The sequence below is a fragment of the Cyprinus carpio genome, chromosome A5 (genome assembly GCF_018340385.1).
Source record: "Cyprinus carpio isolate SPL01 chromosome A5, ASM1834038v1, whole genome shotgun sequence".
Classification (NCBI taxonomy): domain Eukaryota; kingdom Metazoa; phylum Chordata; class Actinopteri; order Cypriniformes; family Cyprinidae; genus Cyprinus; species Cyprinus carpio.
The window spans coordinates 27,786,862-27,808,861 of NC_056576.1; the positions used below are offsets into that span (position 1 = coordinate 27,786,862).

Genomic DNA, 22,000 nt, shown 5'->3' on the forward strand with positions numbered 1-22,000 from the left:
AGATTTCAAGAAGATGATCTGAATGAATGTAAACAAATAAATAAAGGGAAATTAATCCATCATTTGCAGTATCAGTAGGCCTGGTTTACAATATAATATAAACACACTTAACTTGCACTTAAAGTTTTAATTTTTTTAAAGAAAAAAAAATAGCCTGGGTTGTTGGCCCATGAGGTATCTCTCTTAAGTTAACTGTTAAAAAATCCAGTTGAGTTGCAAATACTGAAACTCATCTGTGGAATGTGAAAACACATTAAACAATAAACAATAGACAAATCTACTTTTAATATATATATATAAAGGTCATTATGAATTGTAATAATAAAACTTAATAGAGGGGTTTTACAGCATTTTGATCAAATAAATGCAGTCTTGGTGAGCACAAGAGGCTTCTTTCAAAAACAATTTGAACAGTAGTAGCTCAAATCTGAGGAGAGCTGTGCTGCAGGTCTCCTGTCTGACACAGATATGTCTCATAAATGCACTTGTGAACAGAAATGCCAGTGGTCTGAACAACAGAGGTCCTTTTGTGCTCAGCAAATCTCAGCTGATTGGCAAGCTGTGATTTGCCTCAAGTAGCCTACTAATGAGTTAATCCATATTTTTGTGAACAGCTATTTCAATTTTGCTTTATTATAAAGGCATGAAAAGTATCAACAGTTTATACTGATCAGACCCAATGCATTTCTTTGAAGACATAAAGTATTATTTTTATGGTTTTTAACAGCTAATCAGAGTGAAATGAAAGCTAAATTAATGACAGAAACCTGCTCAAGCAACTCAGAAAGGACCGAACTGTATGTCAAAGGAATGCAGAGGGAATGAGAGCGAGCTTTATCACTTATTTGCATCAGCGCTACATGAATAGAGGTGGAGCAATGCATGCAGCCCAGCACTATAAAACCATCAGAGCTGCGACTTTAAGGACCTTTTTGCTTCTATAACTGGCCTCATATATGCCTGGAACACAGCTCACTAAGGTACATCTTCTCCTTTCTCTCTCACAATCTTAGTATCAGTAAATTTCTGTCTAATTTAGTATGATGGTATCTAAACTTGCTTAATTAAATTGAATGCAATAATAAATAATATATTTAATTCTTTTTTTTTTAGGTTGGCCCACTGAATCTCTGCAGAACTTCTACTTCACAGTATCCCACCACTCAAAACACAAAGGTGAGGGGTTTCCTGTTTTTGTCTTTTGAAAAGGAAAATCCGGTCCTACTTGCACCAAAGGAACATAAACACCCCCTGCAAAGAACATCAATCCTGAGCCTGGTTTTGATCAGCACCTTTATTACACCACTGAATTCTGTGAACATTTACAGGAGCTACAACCACTCATGGCAAATCCAGTCTGTGAAACTACAGAGAAGAAGAAACAGCAGCCACAGGGACCAGAGAGGCCAAATTCACATCAGAAGTTTAAAGCAAAGCTCATGCAATGCATCTCTTACATTGCTGAAGACATGCCTGCGTTTGGTGAATGGATGAAAGGTACAAGAGTTAGTAGGATAGTGTTTGTAATTTAGAAAATGATCAATGAGGTAATCATATTCAGGTAGGGAAAAGCCCTGTTCTATGACCGAGCTAAGCATTTCTGTTTCTTTCACTATAAAGATGACTGAACAACAGTGATATTTTAACTCATCATTCTAAAACTGTTCTGTTATCTGTAAACCAGTGGGAATCTGTTAGATTTGCTCATTTAGTTGGTTTACTCAGCACTTTTTTAATCCACATGCTCTAGCAAGTTAGATAATGAGTGATCCATACCCGACTGAAAAACAATACGCTCTTACCAAAATTAATATATGCAGTCTATTGACATATAGTATAATCTTTATAATGACCTTTGTTAACTACAAAACACACACTCACAGATATGCAGATTAGTAGGAGTACTGGAGTAGCAGTCATTATTTAAATGTTCATAATGTAAATACAGTTTTGTATTCAAACTTTTATGGAGATTTTCTTTGTACCGACCATGTTCTCTCACATGTTTACCCTGTTCAGGGCAATTTATCTTGCTCCAAATTCTTGACTGGGTGCTGCGGGGAGCTGCTCAGGTGATGTTTGTGAACAACCCTCTCAGTGGGCTAATCATCTTTGCTGGACTGATCCTGCAGAACCGATGGTGGGCACTCAATGGTTTTGTTGGCACTTTGTTTGCTACGATTTCTGCCCTCATCATTGGTCAGAACAGGTATTTAGGTGATGCATTTACATTATGATGCTGTAAATGTTTGAGCAAGGTTTCAGTGTTATGCTATATTCCCCTCAGAGGTGCAATCGCAAACGGCCTGTACGGATATAATGGCATCTTGGTTGGTCTCCTGATGGCAGTATTCTCAAATGCAGGAGATTGGTATTGGTGGCTGCTTCTTCCCAACATTTTCATGTCAATGGCATGGTGAGTTCATCTCTTGGTTCTTCACTTCATTCATTTAGATTTGGTTTAAAAAAAAAAGAAATCACCAAAGACTGTAATACACTATAAGGTGGTCATAGCTGGTAGATTCAGTCTGCAAATATTGGGTGGTCATAGCTGGTAGATTTCACAGAAAATCACATAGTGTATAATCAACATAGTTTTTTTTTTTAGCTTTAAACTATGAATCCATCCAGTTTATGGATATCAAAACATATTTGATATTTTGAACAGATTTTTGAACACATATTGTTTTCATTTGTCACGCATCTCCTATCAACAAGGCGTATGTTTCTGCATGAGTTTGTTGTGTTTGGAATGATTAGATAGTCAGAACATTTTTTCTTCATCATTGCAGTTTTCTCTGAAACCATTTACAATTACGCAAGACTATGATGCCTTGTGTTTTAATATATGCTCATATTTTATAAGTAGTGTATTGTAGCCATAAGGAATCATCAAAAAATTAACAATTTACATTCAACAAAAAACAAACAAATTCACATAAATTATTATCAGTCAAAGACTGTCATATGATTGAGTTACATAAATGATTGAGGAATGTAAAACATTTAACAGCTATTTTAAGATGTTTGTTTCCTCATTGGGTTGTGTGTGGACAAAATGACTTGAAAGTCTGATTGTATCTACCTAAATATTAGTTAGTCATGCTGGTTGGCACATTTCACAGTTTAGTGTTGATCTTTTGCTAGTCTAGACCACTGATTCTCAGTCGGTTATGCTTTTTAATTTAGGCTTACTTTAGACTTTTAAATGAGATCTAGTGGTGATCCAACACAGTACCAAAATAGTTTATCATACAGAAGTAGACTGAATCTGACTGGACACATGCTTTCACACCTCCAAGAAATGTGAAGCATTTCCTCCTATTTCTACCTACTCCTATTTCCTATTCATTTGGCAAACTATACATGATTATATAGTTGCATTTTATTATTTGAATTATAATTATTGTTTCCCTATCAGTTACCCATCATTTATGAACTACTAATTTAGGTTCAGTGCTGAATTCTATAATCCTTATAGTGTTGTTTTCTCCAGTCCCATAGTGTCCAGTGCCTTGGCTTCCATCAACAGTCGGTGGGACCTTCCTGTCTTCACCCTGCCATTTAACATACTAGTGTGTCTCCATATGGTGGCGACAGGCCACTACAATCACCACTTCCCACAGGTTCTCTTCCAGCCACGCACATCCATGCATAACTTGACATGGTCTGAGCTGGATTATCCAAAGGTAAGTTAACAAGTAAATAATGTGGCCAAAATCAAAGATTTCAGAAGGGGAAGCTGTCCCAAATTTGAATCCTGATAAGCAGCCACTCCCCAGAGCAAGAGAATGTGATTGTGCAACAGTTCTGTTTAAGAATCTTCTAGATTGATGTCACATGACACTGAAGAGAGCAGGTTTATCACGAGATACTGTAACTGAACATTTTTTAAAGAAGTCTCTTATGCATACCACATGATCCTTCAGCGAATATTCTCAAATACGACTGTTTTTACTGTATTTTTCATCAAAAAAAAAAAGGGGGCCTTGGTGTGCATAATACTTCTTAAAAAAAAAAAATCATAATTATTCCAAACTTTTTTGTTTTTCTTTACAGCTCTTCCGCTCAATCCCTGTGGGTATTGGACAGGTATATGGGTGTGACAATGCTTGGACAGGAGGAATATTCATGATCGCCTTGTTCATCTCCTCGCCCATAACATTTGCACATGCGACTATTGGATCAGCAGTTGGTATGGTGTCAGGTAAGAGATCACAAGTGTATTTTACTATTTAATTATAAATAACATCAACATCAGACATCTCAAACTCATGATTAAGTCTCTTTTACTATGACTTTCAGGTCTCGCTCTTGCTGCGCCGTTCCAGAACATCTACTTTGGCCTGTGGGGTTATAACTGTGTTTTGGCCTGCATTGCCATTGGTGGGATGTTCTATGCTCTCACATGGCAGACACATCTTCTGGCTCTGGCCTGTGGTAGGTTCATACCAGCTATTTTCTCTCCTTCCTAATTATGTAATAACAATTTCCTATCATTACTCATATATCATTACACAGTTATGAGCAAATGACTGAAATTACATTCTTGTTTTCCTATAGCATTCTTCTGTGCATATCTTGGCTCTGCAATCGCAAATGTGATGTCTACTGTAGGTATCATAAACCCAGAACATGAAATATACAAAAATGTATGTGACTTTAAATGGTTTTATATGGTATTTTAACAGTTTGGACTCCCAGCATGCACCTGGCCCTTCTGTCTCTCTGCCCTCACTTTCCTTTTGATCACTACGGAGATAAAAAACATTTATAAACTGCCCCTTGCTAAAGTCACCTACCCTGAGAAAAACCTGATATACTTCTGGAAGATGAAGAAAGAGGAGAGGATCGCCAAACAAAGAAAAGAGCAAGAGAAAGACATAGCATCACAGCAGAAGAAAGAGAAAATAATAATGGCTGCAATGGAAATGAAAGCTCGTCAGCATCTTGATGCTTGCACTGTGGACGTTCTGCAAGAGGAAAGCACACAAAATAGGCCAGATAGAAAGTCAGAGGCAACTGAACTAAATTTAACTCAATTATAAATCTCCCTAAAATGGTTCACATGATGTTTATTTGTTCAAGGAAAATGCCACACAAAAATAGATAAGGGAAACATCACCTTCAATTTACTAAGCATCATTTTTAATTTTTCGACATTTGCCAAGTAAAAAAACAACAACAACAAAAAAAACTTATTTGTTTTTTACTCAAGTCACAATCTATTCTGTAGAAATATCAATATATATTAAATCATATCAGTATCAACAGAAAGAACACACACAATAGAAATGTAACTCATTTTCAGATAAATGAGAATGTATTGTTGAATAGATAGCCTGCACTATTTCAATGTTTTCATCATCTGTAGCAGCATTGTGTATTACTTTTTGACTTTTATAAATTCCAAATAAAATATATATTTTAACATAAAAGTGTATATCTTTGGAATATAACTAACACTAATCACTAATATAAGCATTATGCTCATGTAGATTCATTGAAATAGAGATGTAGGAGCACTACATAACTTAAAATGAAATAAACATTATTACATACTGTTCAACGGATATTTAGGTAATGCATAATCAAAGTTAGAAATGTCAAGAGAACTTTGATTTATTTTCATATATTCAAGAAAAAAAAGAAAAATACAATTGAAACTATTTTCATGTACAATACTTGTAGACAGTACGTGATATATACTTACAAAAATAGGGCCAGGATTCACAATCATTTTCTGATAGTTTTCTACAGCTCAGCCTGTAAACCAGTGGGAATCTGTTAGATTTGCTCATTTAGTTGATTTACTCACCACTTTTTTAATCCACATGCTGACACTTATGCTCTTACTAAAATTAATGTATGCAGTCTATTGACATATAGTCAGTCTTAGTCAGTCATAATCTTTTTTAATGATCTTTGTTAACTACAAAACACACACTCACAGATATGCAGTTTAGTAGGAGTAATGCAGTTATAATGTAATTGTTCATAATGTAAATACCGATCATGTTCTCTCACATGTTTACCCTGTTCAGGGCAATTTATCTTGCTCCAAATTCTGGACTAGGTGCTGCGGGGAGCTGCTCAGGTGATGTTTGTGAACAACCCTCTCAGTGGGCTAATTATAATTTAGAAAATGATCAATGAGGTAATCATATTCAGGTAGGGAAAAGCCCTGTTCTATAACCCAGCTAAACATTTCTGTTTCTTTCACTACAAAGATGACTGAACAACAGTGATATTGTAACTCATCATTCTAAAACTGTTCTGTTATCTTTAACCAGTGGGAATCTGTTAGATTTGCTCATTTGGTTGATTTACTCACCACTTTTTTAATCCACATGCTCTAGCAAGTTAGATAATGAGTGATCCACACCCGACTGAAAAACAATACGCTCTTACCAAAATTAATATATGCAGTCTATTGACATATAGTATAATCTTTATAATGACCTTTGTTAACTACAAAACACACACTCACAGAAATGCAGATTGGTAGGAGTACTGTAGTAGCAGTCTGTCAGGGACCAGTCAAGCCCGGTCTCATCAATCCCACAGCAATCACGCTCCCCGGAGTATTAATCACCTGCACCTGCACATAATTATCAACCTCATCACAGAGCACTATAAAGCACTCACCACAGCCCCAGTTCGATGTCAAGCCTCCAACAGGAACAGACCATATGCCATGGTCTCCCGACCTGTTGATTCACCGCGGACTCAAGGACGTAAAGTATACTCACCTTTGAAACACTAACCTCTGTGTCATTGTCCTCCTGCTTAATTCCCTGCTACCTGTGACCTGAAGTATCTCCGAGCTCCCAGTGTGTTTCTCTGAGCTTGCTTGGTTGTACCCGCACCTGAAGGAAAGAGAGACAAGTGCTAATCATCTGTGACTGCTTGGCATTGACATATCTATTCAAGACGTGCTCACCTGCATTCAGCCCCACACTGAGTATCTGCACCGAACCTGGGCCAGAAGTCACTAAGAACTCACCTTGCATTTGTGATTCGCAAATAAAACACTGTGATTGGATTCACTTACCTCTGTCTCTCGTTTATATCCTGACAGAAGGCTTGACCAACACCGCAATGAATCCAACACCGCCTGAAGACAGCGCTTCTGCAAACCCTGCTTCCACGCTGGTGTACATCGCCAACACCGTCTCGTGACCAGCGCCCTTCTCTGGTCGGGCGGAAGACTGTATCGGGTTTCTCGCTCGCCCTTGAACAGCACGCTCACCAATATCCCACGGAAAGATCCAAAATCTCGTTTATTATCCAGCAGCTGTCCGGGGCAGCGTTGAGATGGGCTGAAGCGTTGTGGTTTCAAGAGTCGGCGATCACCTCGTCTGTGCAAAGTTTCATTAATCATTTCAAAAAAGTGTTTGAACTCCCCTGGCGATACCCCTCTCACAGACAAAAAATAACACATACACAAATAAAAAATAACAGCCGCGAGAGTGTGTAAAAAAAAAAAACCCCTCACTACTACCTAAGAGGATTAAACCCCCTCCACGCTTCGCCTCCAGCTCACTATTTATGATGACAATTTGGGGTTAGAAAAATTCATGCAACAAGCTCTCCGAGTTCATCTAAAATCACAATCCTGCTATCAGGAAGTTCATGCTCCAGTTCCTGTTCCCCATCAAAACCTACCCGAAGAATCCCCAGAGCTGAAGTCGGAAAAGATGCAAGTGGAAACCCATAAGCTGTCTCAAGCAGAATGTACCCGTTGGCGAGAATTAAACCAATGCCTCTACTGTGGAAACGAAGGACATTTCGTTTGAACATGCCCGTCTCGCCCTCCTTGATTACTGGTGAGTTCAGTCCATCACCAACCCTCTGTATCCACTCCATTAACCATATGTGTAACTCTGAAGTCTTGAGATTTCAACGTTGCAGTCTCCGCCATCGTAGACCTGGGTCAGCGGGCAACTTTATATGCGGAGATCTCGCAAATACGCTCCAACTCCAAAGAACCCGTACCTCTAAGCCGTACTCAATCCATGCAGTGACTGGTGAAGTTATCAACCACAGGTATGTAACATCGCAGATAAACTCACTTCCCGCCCAACCTGAACCTGTATCCGTGAATTCCACCTCCATTGAAAGTCCAAAAGAAAATTTGTCAGTCAATATTACTCCGTGCTATTCATCTTTTGCAGATGTATTCAGTCCTACGGCAGCCTCCAAATTACCTCCACACTGACCTTGGGATTCTCCAGGCCCTGCATACCAGGAGAACCCTTCAAGGGTCGGATCTATCGAGCCATCCCCGAACAAGCCGCCATGCAAGAATACATCAAGAGGCTCTGAGACAAGGGTAATTAAACCTTCCACCCTCTCCAGCTGCCGCCAGCTTCTTCTTTGTCCCCAAAAAGGATGGGGGGTTGCGGCCCTGCATAGATTATAGAGCCCTAAATAAAATCACAGTGAAATTAAGTTATCCGCTCCCTCTAGTCTCGTCCGCCCTAGAACAACTCAGAGATGCCCGTATATTCACCAAACTGGACCTCAGAAGCGCATATAACCTAATTAGGATTCGAGAAGGAGACAAATGGAAAATGGCATTCCTCACCCCTGCAGGGCACTACGCCTGGTAAACGGCCCCGCTGTGTTCCAAAGTTTCATGGATGAGTTCCTCCGAGAATTCCTGAACCACTTTGTTCTCGTGTATATTGATGATATTCTCATCTTCTCCCGTAACAGATCTGACCATCAACATCATGTCTCCCAAGTACTTCAACGGCTCCGAGAGTTTTCCCTGTTCTTGAAAGCAGAAAAGTGCGTTTTCCACCAGACCTCCATCGAATTCTTGGGTTACCACCTCAGTGAAAAGGGAGTCAGGATGGATAACCAAAAGACCCAAGCCATCACCTCCTGGCCCACTCCTACACCAATCAAAGAGTTACAGAGATTCCTGGGATTCGCAAACTTTTATCGCCGGTTCATAAACCAGTACAGTATGATAACAGCCCCATTAACATCACTCCTGAAGGGGACGCCAAAGACCCTTCACTGGACTCCAGAAGCGGAACATGCTTTCCAAACATTGAAGACCACCTTCAACACTGCTCCCCTGCTCCAACATCCAGATCCAGAAAAAGTTCATTGTCGAGGTGGACCCCTCAACAACAGGCGTGGGGGCCATCTTGTCACAGTACCCTGAGAACTCATCCAAGCCCATGCCTTGTGCCTTCTTTTCCCGGAAATTATCCCCCGCGGAAAGGAACTACGATATTGCTAACCGAGAACTCCTAGCTGTGAAGCTTGCCCTGGAAGAATGGAGGCATTGGTTGGAAGGCCAGACATCCGCCAGACATCCGTTTCTTGTACTTACCGACCACAAGAACCTCCAGTATTTAAAGGAAGCCAAGAGACTTAACCCTCGCCAAGCTCGATGGGCTCTGTTTTTTACACGGTTCCACTTCCAGATATCCTACCATCCCGGATCAAGAAACACGAGAGAAGATACCCTGTCCCGTCTCCACGCTCCCAAAGAAGACATCGAAGAACCAGAAACCATCCTGCCTACCAAAATATTCGTCAGTCCCATTCAGTAGGACCTTGATGATCAAATCCTCGAACTATCACAGAACATGCCCGTTCCTCCAGAATGCCCCGCTGACAAAACCTACGTACCTGAAGATCTTCGCACTTCCCTCATCTCCTCCGCTCACTCATCCGTTGGAACCGGTCACCCCGGCATCAGCAAAACATACTAGACCCTTCAGCAAAAATACTGGTGGCCAAGAATGGAGGACGACGTCACTCTGCGCCATAACCAAGGTACCACATCAGTTACCCACCGGAAAGCTAATCCCTTTACCCATCCCTCATCGTCCTTGGTCCCATATAGGAGTCGACTTTGTTACTGACCTCCCAGTCTCTGATGAAAACACATGTATTGTCATAGCCATCGACCGATTCTCAAAGGCGTGCAAACTAATCCCTCTCAAGGCCTTGCCTACAGCCTTTGACACAGCGGAGTTACTATTTGAACATGTGTTTTGTAATTTCGGCATCCCAGAAGACATCGTGTCTGATAGAGGACCCCAGTTCATCTCCCGAGTCTGGCGATCATTCTTCACCCTCCTCAGTGTCACAGTAAGCTTAACATCCAGTTACCACCCACAAACAAATGGGCAAACTGAACGAAAGATTCAGGACATCAGCCGTTTCCTCAGAACATTCTGTCACTCCAACCAGAACCTCTGGAGCCGCTACCTGGTCTGGGTAGAATACGCCCAAAACTCCCTGCTTGTCAGAGGGAGTTTTGGGCGTATTCTGCCCAGAACTACCCCTGGTCCGGTGAACCCTGCCCAGAACTACCCCTGAATACCTGGATGCAAAACAGTGAAAGAGTTTGGAATCGGGCACACCACCACCTTCAACAGGCGATAAATCGCCACCAGCAATTCGCTGATACCCACCGCCACCAAACTCCCACTTATCAACCGGGACAACTGGTATGGCTCTCCACCCGTGATATCTGATTAAAGCAACCCTGCCGTAAATTAAGCCCAAAGTACATCGGTCCCTTTCCTGTGGAAAAACAAATCACTTACCGACTTCGGTTACCCGCTCAGTATCAGATTCACCCCACCTTTCATGTCTCCCTATTAAAGCCTCATCACTTACCTGTTTCTGTTCCCTCTGCAGACCCGGTCCCTGACGATAACCCCCCGATACCACCCGTAGAAGCCGAGCCCATCTACACGGTAAAGGAGATACTGGACTCCCGACGTCGTGGTGGGCGACTCGAATACCTGGTAGACTGGGAGGATTATGGTCCAGAAGAAAGGTGTTGGGTGCCTCGTCATGATATCCTTGACCCCAATCTGCTCACCGAATTCCATGCACAGTATCCGGAGAAACCGCCCCCAGGACCCTGGCGCGGACCCTGGAGGGGGGGTAATGTCAGGGACCAGTCAAGCCCAGTCTCATCAATCCCACAGCGATCACGCTCCCCGGAGTATTAATCACCTGCACCTGCACATAATTATCAACCTCATCACAGAGCACTATAAAGCACTCACCACAGCCCCAGTTTGATGTCAAGCCTCCAACAGGAACAGACCATATGCCATTGTCTCCCGACCTGTTGATTCACCGTGGACTCAAGGACGTAAAGTATACTCACCTTTGAAACACTAACCTCTGTGTCATTGTCCTCCTGCTTGCAGGACTCCTGCTTAATTCCCTGCTACCTGTGATCCGAAGTTCTTCCGAACTCCCAGTGTGTTTCTCCGAGCTTGCTTGGTTGTACCCGCACCTGAAGGAAAGAGAGACAAGTGCTAATCATCTGTGACAGCTTGGCATTGACATATCTATTCAATGCTCACCTGCATTCAGCCCCGCACTGAGTATCTGCACCGAACCTGCACCAGAAGTCACTAAGAACTCACCTTGCATTTATGATTCACAAATAAAACACTGTGATTGGATTCACTTACCTCTGTCTCTCGTTTATATCCTGACACAGTCATAATGTAAACGTTCATAATGTAAATACAGTATTTTGTATTCAAACTTCTATGGAGATTTTCTTTGTACAGACCATGTTCTCTCACATGTTTACCCTGTTCAGGGCAATTTATCTTGCTCCAAATTCTGGACTGGGTGCTGCAGGGAGCTGCTCAGGTAATGTTTGTGAACAACCCTCTCAGTGGGCTAATCATCTTTGCTGGACTGATCCTGCAGAACCGATGGAGGGCACTCAACGGTTTTGTTGGTACTTTGTTTGCTATGATTTCTACCCTCATCAATTGCAGTCCTCGCGACCCCCTGCTCTGGACATTTTGTATGTCTCTCTTTGTTAACACACCTGATTCAGATAATCAGCTTGTTAGATTTGAGCTCTGTGCATTACCTGTGTTCCGATTGATATGGTCCCTACACAGTGTTCATCGCTCCCTACTCCCTGAGCAGGGGAAATCTGTTGAAGTTTACCTCACTTCTGAACATTCATTCATGGATTTGCACTGCGCAATTACGTCACACATAGACAAGTGTGACATCATATACTATAAATAAATAAATATATACTCTGTATATAAATACAATTTAAATTCACGTTCAATGCACTTTGAATGGAACATATAGGCTCGCTTCGAGCTGGAATATCCTGTGGTGGAATATCCTGTGATGTCCACTTCGCAGGGCACTTACGTTTGAATAGAACAAGCATCTGAAGCCATAAGAGAAAAATACCAAATTTGCAGAGCAGGGGGAACTGCTGTTCCCTATCATAGGTTCACTTCGATGCTGCGATGACGTCATTGCTTTGGGAACAACTTCGGTGTGACAAATGTCTGCAGCCCTTATACCATCATGCCAATTCATTGGCCAAATAGCACTTAGCACCACCCCAACGTGCACGTATGTGTTCTATATAAGCGTGCTGCCTGCTATTTCATCAGATTTCATTTCCTTCAGGAAGCAAATCATCTGTCGCCCGTAGGAGAGCATTTTTCGTCGTGTTCTCAGCTATTTTTCTTAAAAGCAGTTTACTTCTCTTCAGCGGACATGATGAGCTACAGAAGATGCGTCAAGCCATGTGACAGGTTCATCACAAGAGAGACACTCATGACAGGTGCGTGCTATGTTTGGGCTTACAACATGCTCAAGCAGTTCTTAGTGGCCTCTCTGATTGTCAACACTGTGATAGTCTGCGGCTAAAAGTATTGCGCCCAAGGCTCGCGGCCTTCTCTAAGGAAGTATGCCCCGAGTCTAACCCCCGCTGTCCCGTTTCTGCGTTTGCCGAGGTGCCGCACGAGATGGTCACTTGGGGTGACGCATGCAAGCCGGGGCTCTTAGAGGGTGAGACAACTGAGTTTTCTCCTTTTCTCTCGCTCTCTCCAGGCCAGGTGAAAGTGCTCGAAGAGCGCTGCGGGGATCCCGTTGTCTTTGTCAACGATAATTTGCGGCCTACCCTGGAAGTTTGTGATACGAAGTCTTTCGGTTGTTTGCCGTGTGACAAAGACGTGCTGTCCACAGCGGCCTCCGATTCAGAGGATTTATTGGATGAAGTGCGCAGTTCTCTCCCTCTGAGCGGACAGGAGAAATGCACCTCCCTGTCTTACAGTGAACTGTTAGACATTGTAACACGCACCGTGGATAAGTTGGGGTTAGAGTGGGATAGCGAGCCGGCAAAAAATCAGGCCCAGTTAAAACTGGACGATCGATTTCTGTATAGCCTCATTACATCTCAGCCCTGTAGGCCTCTCCCTTTCTTCCAAGTTCTCCACCACAAGATTTCGAGGTCTTGGAAACAACCTTTTTCGGTGTGTATCACTAATCCCGCTGATTTCGCCACGGTTTCTAAAATGGCGGAACACGGATATGCGGTGATTCCGGCCATAGAAAAGACTCTCGTGCTGAACTCGGCTCCGTCTTGGAAGTCATGCCCCCTATTGCCATGCAAGCAGTGTAGAATTATGTCCGCTTTGGTCGGGAAATCTTATATGGCCGCTGGACAAGCCGCAGCTGTGCTCCATTCTATGGGTGTACTCCAGGCTTATCAAGCAGATGTGCTTAAGGGGCTGGACGAGGGAGAAGGCCTGACTCCGGAGGCTGTTAAAGAACTCAGACAAGCTACTGACTTGGTGTTTAGGGGTCTACCAAGCATATGGCTTGAGCAATAGGCAGGTCCATGGCAGGTTTAGTGTCAGTTGAGCGCCACCTTTGGCTCACTCTCACTGACATTAAAGAAAAGAACAAAACATTTTTTTGGACGCCCCCATTTCTTATGATGGCTAGTTTGGGGATTCAGTCATGACTGTTGTGGAAAAGTTCCGAGCAGCTAAACAACAGTCTGCCGCGTTTCGTCAGCTCATCCCGCGCAGGGTTAGGGAAGTAGAGCATCAACCACCTGCAGCTCGTTCACACTCGTCTTTTGTGCAGCGCCCTCACGAGGTCCAGTGCCATGAGCCATCGCCAAGGATACCCCCTCGTAAGGACTGGGGCCCTAGGTCTTGCCCACCTGCTCGCCCACTACAACACAAACGGATAGACCTGAGTTTGACGGCCAAGGCCTCTCATTCTCAGGCTCCCAATAGCAGTTCCTGATTCCTTTGCTCATCTTCGGAGGCCAGGCCCCCCTTTGGAGAGTGTGAACAAACCGCACAAGCGTATATGCCTCTCTCGCTGTGGCCTCTCGACTCAGATCTTAATGGTCCCGCCGCATACTGCGCTTCAGGCAGTTATAAGTCGAGTCCTTAAGACAAGCACTTCCTCAGATACTCTGCGCGTTCCAGCCTTCAGAGTTTGAGGGAAATCCAAGGATCATGCGAGCATGGCCCGTTTATGATGGCGATCAAAGCCCTTACTCTTGTGGTGGTGGGCCTGCCCGACAGGACATTTGGACATCATCCTGTTATAGAATTCCTCGCCACTCAGGTGCTTCGGGGCCCTATGCCGGAAAATCAGATTAATAATTCAAAAGTAGAATGACTAAAGCCCCTAGCAGACTATTGGGCCATGTGGAGATGCTTGCCCGATGTCTCACTGTGGGTACTATGCACCGTTCGACACAGTTACACCATTCAATTTCGGAAAGGGCCACCTCCTTTCAGCTGGGTTCTTCCTACAATGGTACATCCTGGGGAGGCCTCGATTTTAAGGCAAGAAATTGTGTCACTCCTAGAAAAAGGGGCTATAGAGGAGGTACTCCCCACTCAGATGGAGTCAAGCTCTTACAGCCGATATTTTGTTGTGCCCACTTCCGATTTTGGACTTGACTTCCGATTTTCTTGTCGTCTAAATCTTGCGCTCAGAGTGAGCAAGTTCAAGATGCTAACGATGAAGTCCATTCTGTCTCAGATCCAACCCGAGGATTGGTTTGTAACCATCGAACTAAAGGATGCATACCTACACATCCAGATCATCAAGAGACACAGGAAGTTCCTTAGGTTTGCTTTTTCAAGGGCAAGGCTAGCTTTGGCTCCTCGAACATTTACAAAATGTATGGATGCAGCTCTGGCCCCGTTGCGGCACCAAGGCATCAGAATTTTGAACTACCTTGACAATTGGCTAATATTAGCTCATTCTCAGGATCAGGCACTGTCACATCGAGATTTAGTACTCGATCATCTAAGAAGCCTTGGGTTACGGACGAACCTACAAAAGAGTGTCCTGCTGCCGTGTCAGCAAACAACCTTTTTGGGGGTGGACTAAGAGTCGTGCATGATGCGGACACATCTGTCTCCCGCATGTGTACAGTCGATACAGGCTTTTCTAAGTCAGTTCAAGACAGGGTGCCTAGTGCACGTAGGCTTATGTCTCAGACTGTTGGGTCTGATGGCGGCAGCGTCCCCTGTAGTTCAGTTGGTCCTGCTCCACATGCGACAGTTTCAGTGGTGGGCCAAGAGCCAAAACATTTAACCTCATTGTCATTCACTTCGCAGAATTATGGTGATACGCAAGGGCTTTCGTGCTCTAAGCCCATGGATGAGACCTCAGTTCCTTCAAAAAGGAGTCCAACTGGGGACATTGTGTTATCGCAAGACGATCACTACGGACGTGTCCCTTATGGGTTGGGGGGGCAGTCCATCAAGAATGCCCAGTCAGTGGAGTCTTGATGGAGGTGCACTGTGGCTGACACATAAATCATTTGGAGATGCTAGCAGTCTTTCTGGCTCTTTCTGTCATGTGTTAGTCAGGATGGACATCATGACAGTTGTTTCGTACCTCAATCGCCAAAGAGGATTACATTCCTGCCCCCTGTACAGGCTGGCGAGGCTTGTTCTTCTTTGGGCTCAGAAAAAGTTTCTGTCTATCAGAGCAGTCCATGTCCCAGGTCGCCTGAACTCAGGAGCAGACTTGCTATCGAGACAGAGTCTGGAGAATGGAGATTGCTCCCTCAGGTGGTGGATCTCATATGGCAGAAGTTCGGCCAAGTGGAAGTGGACTTGTTTGCTTTGAGCATGGCTCCCAGTAATTCTGTTGAGTGTACGATCAGACAGAGTGGAGCACTTGCTGGTGGTAGCCCTGTATTGGCCCACTAAGTAGTGGTTCTTGAACCTGGTCAGTCTGCTAGCCGGCCCTCCATGGGAGGTTCCCCTTAGACACGATCTGTTGACACAAGCTTGGGGCATGATTTGGCATGCTCGACCGGAATTATGGAGGTTATGGGTGTGGCCCCTGAGCAGAGTACGCTAATGTGTTCAGGTCTCTCGGCCGAGATCACTGACACTATTATAAATTCTAGGGCTCCCTCCACGAGACGCTTATATGCTTTCAAGTGGAGACTTTTTGTCTCTTGGTGTAGACAGCGCTCTCTAGATCTCTAGACTTATCGATTGTTTTAGAAGGCCTGACAGGCCATCCTTTTGAGCCACTGGAGTCTGGTGTCAGAGAAACTTTTGACCCTCAAGGTGGTTCTTTTGGTGGCTTTATCTCTCCATCAGTTCTTCATGTATGGATTTTGCCCCAGGGGTGGTTAAAGTCTTTTTGCGACCTAAGCCTGATTATGTTCCTAAGGTCGCTTCGTTAGGCGTTATGGTATAGCGTTCCTAAAGCGATGACGTCATTGCAGCATCGAAGTGAACCTATGAGAGGGAACATCTCGTTTATGTATGTAACCTTGGTTCCCTGAATAGGGAATGAGATGCTGCGATGTGGGCTGTTCTGTACCTTCGATAGCGCTTCCTTCATAAACAAGTGGAAATCTGATGAAATAGCGTGCGGCACGCTGATATACCTCAACTACATGCGCGTTGGGGCGGTGCTAAGCGCTATTTGGCCAATGAATTGGTGTGATGGTATAAGGGCTTCAGACATTCGTCACACCGAAGGTGTTCCCAAAGTGATGATGTCATCGCATCATCTTGTTCCCTATTCAGGGAACCAAGGTTACATAAGTAACTGAGATGTATTCCCCTCAAAAGTGCAATTGCAAATGGCCTGGACGGATATAACGGCATCTTGGATGGTCTCTCCGGTTTATTCAAATGCAGGAGATTAGTATTGGTGGCTGCTTCTTCCCAACATTTTCATGTCAATGGCATGGTGAGTTCATCTCTTGGTTCTTCAGTTCATTCATTTGGATTTGTTTTACAAAAAAAGGAAAGAAAGAAAGAAATAACCTAAGACTGTAATACATTACAATAATGCCCCCCCCCCCCCCCCCCCCCAATTGCAGTCTTGATTAGTTAATGCCAGCCTGCAGCCTACTGAGTGGTCATAGCTGGTAGATTTCACAGAAAATCACATAGTGTATAATTACATTTGTTAGTTTTAGACTATGAATATATCCAGTTGATGGATATCAACCATATTTTATATTTTTAACAGCTTTTTGAACACATGATTGTTTTCATTTGTCACGCGTCTCCTATCACAACGGAGACGTACATTTCTGCATGAGTTTGTTGTGTTTGGAATAATTCGATAGTCAGACTAGGTAATGTGTCATCTTCAGTTGTTTTGTGTATGATGCCCAGTTTTTCTCTATATCAAAAATACAAAAAAGGTGTGCACATCCAACAAACCCAACTAGAGTTCAGGTACAGGACAAGAAAAAGGGGCAAAGATAAGCAAAAAACAAATGAAATGTCTGCACACTGATATAATTGCTCCAAAATATTTTAATAAAACTCGTACAACATTTAGACTATGAGGTCTTCATCATTGCAATTTTCTCTGAAACCATTTACAATTTGGCAAGACTATGATGCCTTGTGTTTTAATATATGCTCAGATTTTATAATTAGTGTAATGTAGCCATAAGGAAGGATTAAAATGTGAGGAATTTAGATTCTTCAAAAAAGTGACAATCGCATGGAATGTTTTATCAGTCAAAGACTGTCATATGATTGAGTTACATAAATGATTGAGGAATGTAAAACATTTAACAGCAATTTTTAGATTTTGTTTTCCTCATTGGGTTGTGTGTGGACAAAATGACTTGAAAGTCTGATTGTATCTACCTAAATATTAGTTAGTCATGCTGGTTGGCACATTTCACAGTTTAGTGTTGATCTTTTGCTAGTCTAGACCACTGATTCTCAGTCGGTTATGCTTTTTAATTTAGGCTTACTTTAGACTTTTAAATGAGATCTAGTGGTGATCCAACACAGTACCAAAATGGTTTATCATACAGAAGTAGGCTGAATCTGACTGGACACACGCTTTCACACTTCCAAGAAATTTGAAGCATTTCCTCCTATTTCTAGGTACTCCTCTCTCCTATTCATTTGCATTTTATTATTTGAATTATTTATTTATTTTCCTATCAGTTACCCATCATTTATGAACCACTAATTTAGGCTCAGTGCTGAATTCTTTAATCCTAATAGAGTTGTTTTCTCCAGTCCCATAGTGTCCAGTGCCTTGGCTTCCATCAACAGTCGGTGGGACCTTCCTGTCTTCACCCTGCCATTTAACATACTAGTGTGTCTCCATAAGGTGGCAACAGGCCACTACAATCACCACTTCCCACAGGTTCTCTTCCAGCCACGCACATCCATGAATAACTTGACATGGTCTGAGCTGGATTATCCAAAGGTAAGTTAACAAGTAAAAAAAAAAATGAGGACAAAATCAAATATTTCAGAAGCGGAAGCTGTCCCAAATTTGCATCCTGATAAGCAGCCACTCCCCAGAACAAGAGAAGGTGATTGTGCAACAGTTCTGTTTAAGAATCTTCTAGATTGATGTCACATGACACTGAAGAGAGCAGGTTTATCACGAGATACTGTAACTGTAACTGAACATTTTTTAAAGTAGTCTCTTATGCATACCACATGATCCTTCAGCAATTATTCTCAAATACGACTGTTTTTACTGTATTTTTCATCAAAAAAGAAAAAAAGTATCATAATTATTTCAAACATTTTTGTTTTTCTTTACAGCTCTTCTGCTCAATCCCTGTGGGTATTGGACAGGTATATGGGTGTGACAATGCTTGGACAGGAGGAATATTCATGATCGCCTTGTTCATCTCCTCGCCCATAACATTTGCACATGCGACTATTGGATCAGCAGTTGGTATGGTGTCAGGTAAGAGATCACAAGTGTATTTTACTATTTAATTATAAATAACATCAACATTAGACATCTCAAACTCATGATTAAGTCTCTTTTACTGTGACTTTCAGGTCTCGCTCTTGCTGCGCCGTTCCAGAACATCTACTTTGGCCTGTGGGGTTATAACTGTGTTTTGGCCTGCATTGCCATTGGTGGGATGTTCTATGCTCTCACATGGCAGACACATCTTCTGGCTGTGGCCTGTGGTAGGTTCATAACAGGCTATTTTCTCTCCTTCCTAATTATGTAATAACAATTTCCTATCATTGCTCATATATCATTACACAGTTATGAGCAAATGACTGAAATTACATTCTTGTTTTCCCATAGCATTCTTCTGTGTATCTGCAATCGCAAATGTGATGTTTACTGTAGGTATCATAAACCCAGAACATGAAATATACAAAAATGTATGTGACTTTAAATGGTTTTACATGGTATTTTAACAGTTTGGACTCCCAGCATGCACCTGGCCCTTCTGTCTCTCTGCCCTCACTTTCCTTTTGATCACTATGAAGATAAAAAACATTTATAAACTGCCCCTTGCTAAAGTCACCTACCCTGAGAAAAACCTGATATACTTCTGGAAGATGAAGAAAGAGAAGAGGATCGCCAAACAAAGGAAAGAGCAAGAGAAAGACATAGCATCACAGCAGAAGAAAGAGAAAATAATAATGGCTGCAATGGAAATGAAAGGTCGTCAGCATCTTGATGCTTGCACTGTGGACGTTCTGCAAGAGGAAAGCACACAAAATAGGCCAGATAGGAAGTCAGAGGCAACTGAACTAAATTTAACTCAATTATAAATCTCCCTAAAATGGTTCACATGATGTTTATTTGTTCAAGGAAAACGCCACACAAAAATAGATAAGGGAAACATCACCTTCAATTTACTAAGCATCATTTTTTTTTTTTTTTTTTTAAATCTCTTATTTGTTTTTTACGCAAGTCACAATCTATTCTGTAGAAATATTAATATATTTTAAATCATATCAGTTTCAACAGAAAAAATACACACAATAGAAATGTAACTCATTTTCAGATAAATGAGAATGTATTGTTGAATAGATAGCCTGCACTATTTCAATGTTTTCATCATCTGTAGCAGCATTGTGTATTACTTTTTGACTTTTATAAATTCCAAAAAATATATATATTTTAACATAAAAGTGTATATCTTTGGAATATAAGCATTATACTCATCTAGATTCATTGAAATGGATGTAGGAACACTTCATAACTTAAAATAAAATAAACATTATTACATACTGTTCAACGGATATTTATGTAATGTATAATCAAAGTTAGAAATGTCAGGAAATTTTGATATATTTTCATATATTCAACCTTAAATGTGACCTCTTTAAAAAACATTTGAATTTGTCAGTGTTAACAAAGTTGATTAAATTGCACTTGTGTGTGTGTATTGTACACAAAATAGAAACAAATTGTTTTCATGTATATTTTTCATGCAAGATATATACTTACAAAAATAGGGCAAGGATTCACAATCCTAATAATTTTCTACAGCTCATTATCATTTCTGTTGTACATTACTTAACATATTCCCCTAACCAGCATGCCTGGTTGTGTTATATAATAGAACTCTAACTGATCCTATTACTGCATATAATAAAAAGTCCTGGCCACAATTTCAATAACCTGGAGTTAATGTCCTGATGCTGAACTGCCAGCCTGCATACTGCACAGGTATTTGATTGTGTGGCGTCAACAGAAGCACCAGGATCACCTATTAAAAGAGCTCTACTTCATCAGATAACAGTACCCATCTGAAGATTAAAATCTCTTGCATGAGCTACCAAAGATCTCAGCTATGCTGCTCTTATGCAACATGCACACTAATTTGATCCTAAACAAGGTCATTGCAAGGAACAGTGGTTCAGAACCGGCAACTCCTGTTCTTGAGGTAACATGGCCATTGATCGTTTTGACAGCTCACACTTTTGACGTGTGATGAAAAATGAGACAATGTGTTCTGCATTTCATCAGATTAGAGTACAACCTAGAAACTTCCATGATCAAGTTTGCTTTTCATAAACTAATGAAAAAATAAATATCATCTATCATTGTGAATTTTGCAACATATACACTCATTGGAAATACATGACATACGGTGCAGTTTCCAGGTGAAGTGAACACTAATGTTTGTTATTTTTAACAAATTGTTTGCAGGGGCAGATTGTCAAATAACAAAGACTTTTTTTTTCATGCAATTCCTTGCACAATACTATGTTATGACCTCAAAACACTTTTACCATGGTGCGTGATTTGTAAAACAATACATTTTGATGTTTGCATCACATAATCAGCTCCATCTGTCTGGCTTTTCTGATGTAGTGCTCGGTAGCTTACCTGATACAGCACAGTACTTTCAAAGCAGGCTAAAATGGCATGGTTGCGTCTGCAAATGTGTTTTTATCTCATGTTTGTAAACATTATTGTGTTTAGTACCTTCACATAGTTCTACACAGTTTTGACCAACATGCTTCAATCTGCAGTGAATCATCTGCACAGCAATTGGTTCAATTGATTAAAAGTTTCAGAAAGGTTAATTTCTACTTTTGCTAAAGTGAATAAGATCTCAAACAAAATTCACTTTGAAACCAAGCAACTTTCTATTGGTCAACGTGCCAAACCCATGCAAAGTTCCAGATTGCGTGGATCTCTAAATGACTGGATTTCTCCCATGAAAATTGGCTAACCAACAGAAAATGTGACCACCACCTTGAGTGCTTTTTTAATAAAATGTGGCTGTGATCAGATCACAGTGAGGTAGATGCAGGATGAGGTGTACTGACAGTTAAAAATCCAGTGATACGGTGTCATGTGAGGATGAGATCAGGTTGGTTGTTTGCTTTGTGCGTTAGTGATGTGTGCAGTTGTTAAAGGTCAACTGAGGCCAGGAGAGTAAGTCAACTGTGGTATGCTAGTGGTTTTT

The 22,000-nt window shown here is 41.8% G+C and overlaps 1 protein-coding gene across 1 annotated transcript; it reads left to right on the forward strand.

Annotated features, from left to right (window-relative positions):
* Positions 1-867: 867 nt before the first annotated feature.
* slc14a2 (solute carrier family 14 member 2) lies at positions 868-20,181 on the forward strand. The gene is given in 29 exon segments (XM_042757404.1): positions 868-980; positions 1,114-1,176; positions 1,329-1,497; positions 2,020-2,209; positions 2,288-2,416; positions 3,497-3,689; positions 4,060-4,207; positions 4,306-4,440; positions 4,564-4,613; positions 4,692-5,036; positions 7,629-7,702; positions 7,990-8,049; positions 8,178-8,321; positions 8,722-8,970; positions 9,071-9,557; positions 9,628-10,024; positions 10,675-10,803; positions 11,603-11,785; positions 12,646-12,834; positions 12,955-13,141; positions 14,271-14,412; positions 14,836-14,924; positions 16,902-16,949; positions 16,951-17,022; positions 18,327-18,519; positions 18,867-19,014; positions 19,113-19,247; positions 19,372-19,412; positions 19,491-20,181. Coding segments are annotated over 29 exon segments (4,770 nt in total). The 5' UTR covers positions 868-956; the 3' UTR covers positions 19,848-20,181.
* Positions 20,182-22,000: the final 1,819 nt, after the last annotated feature.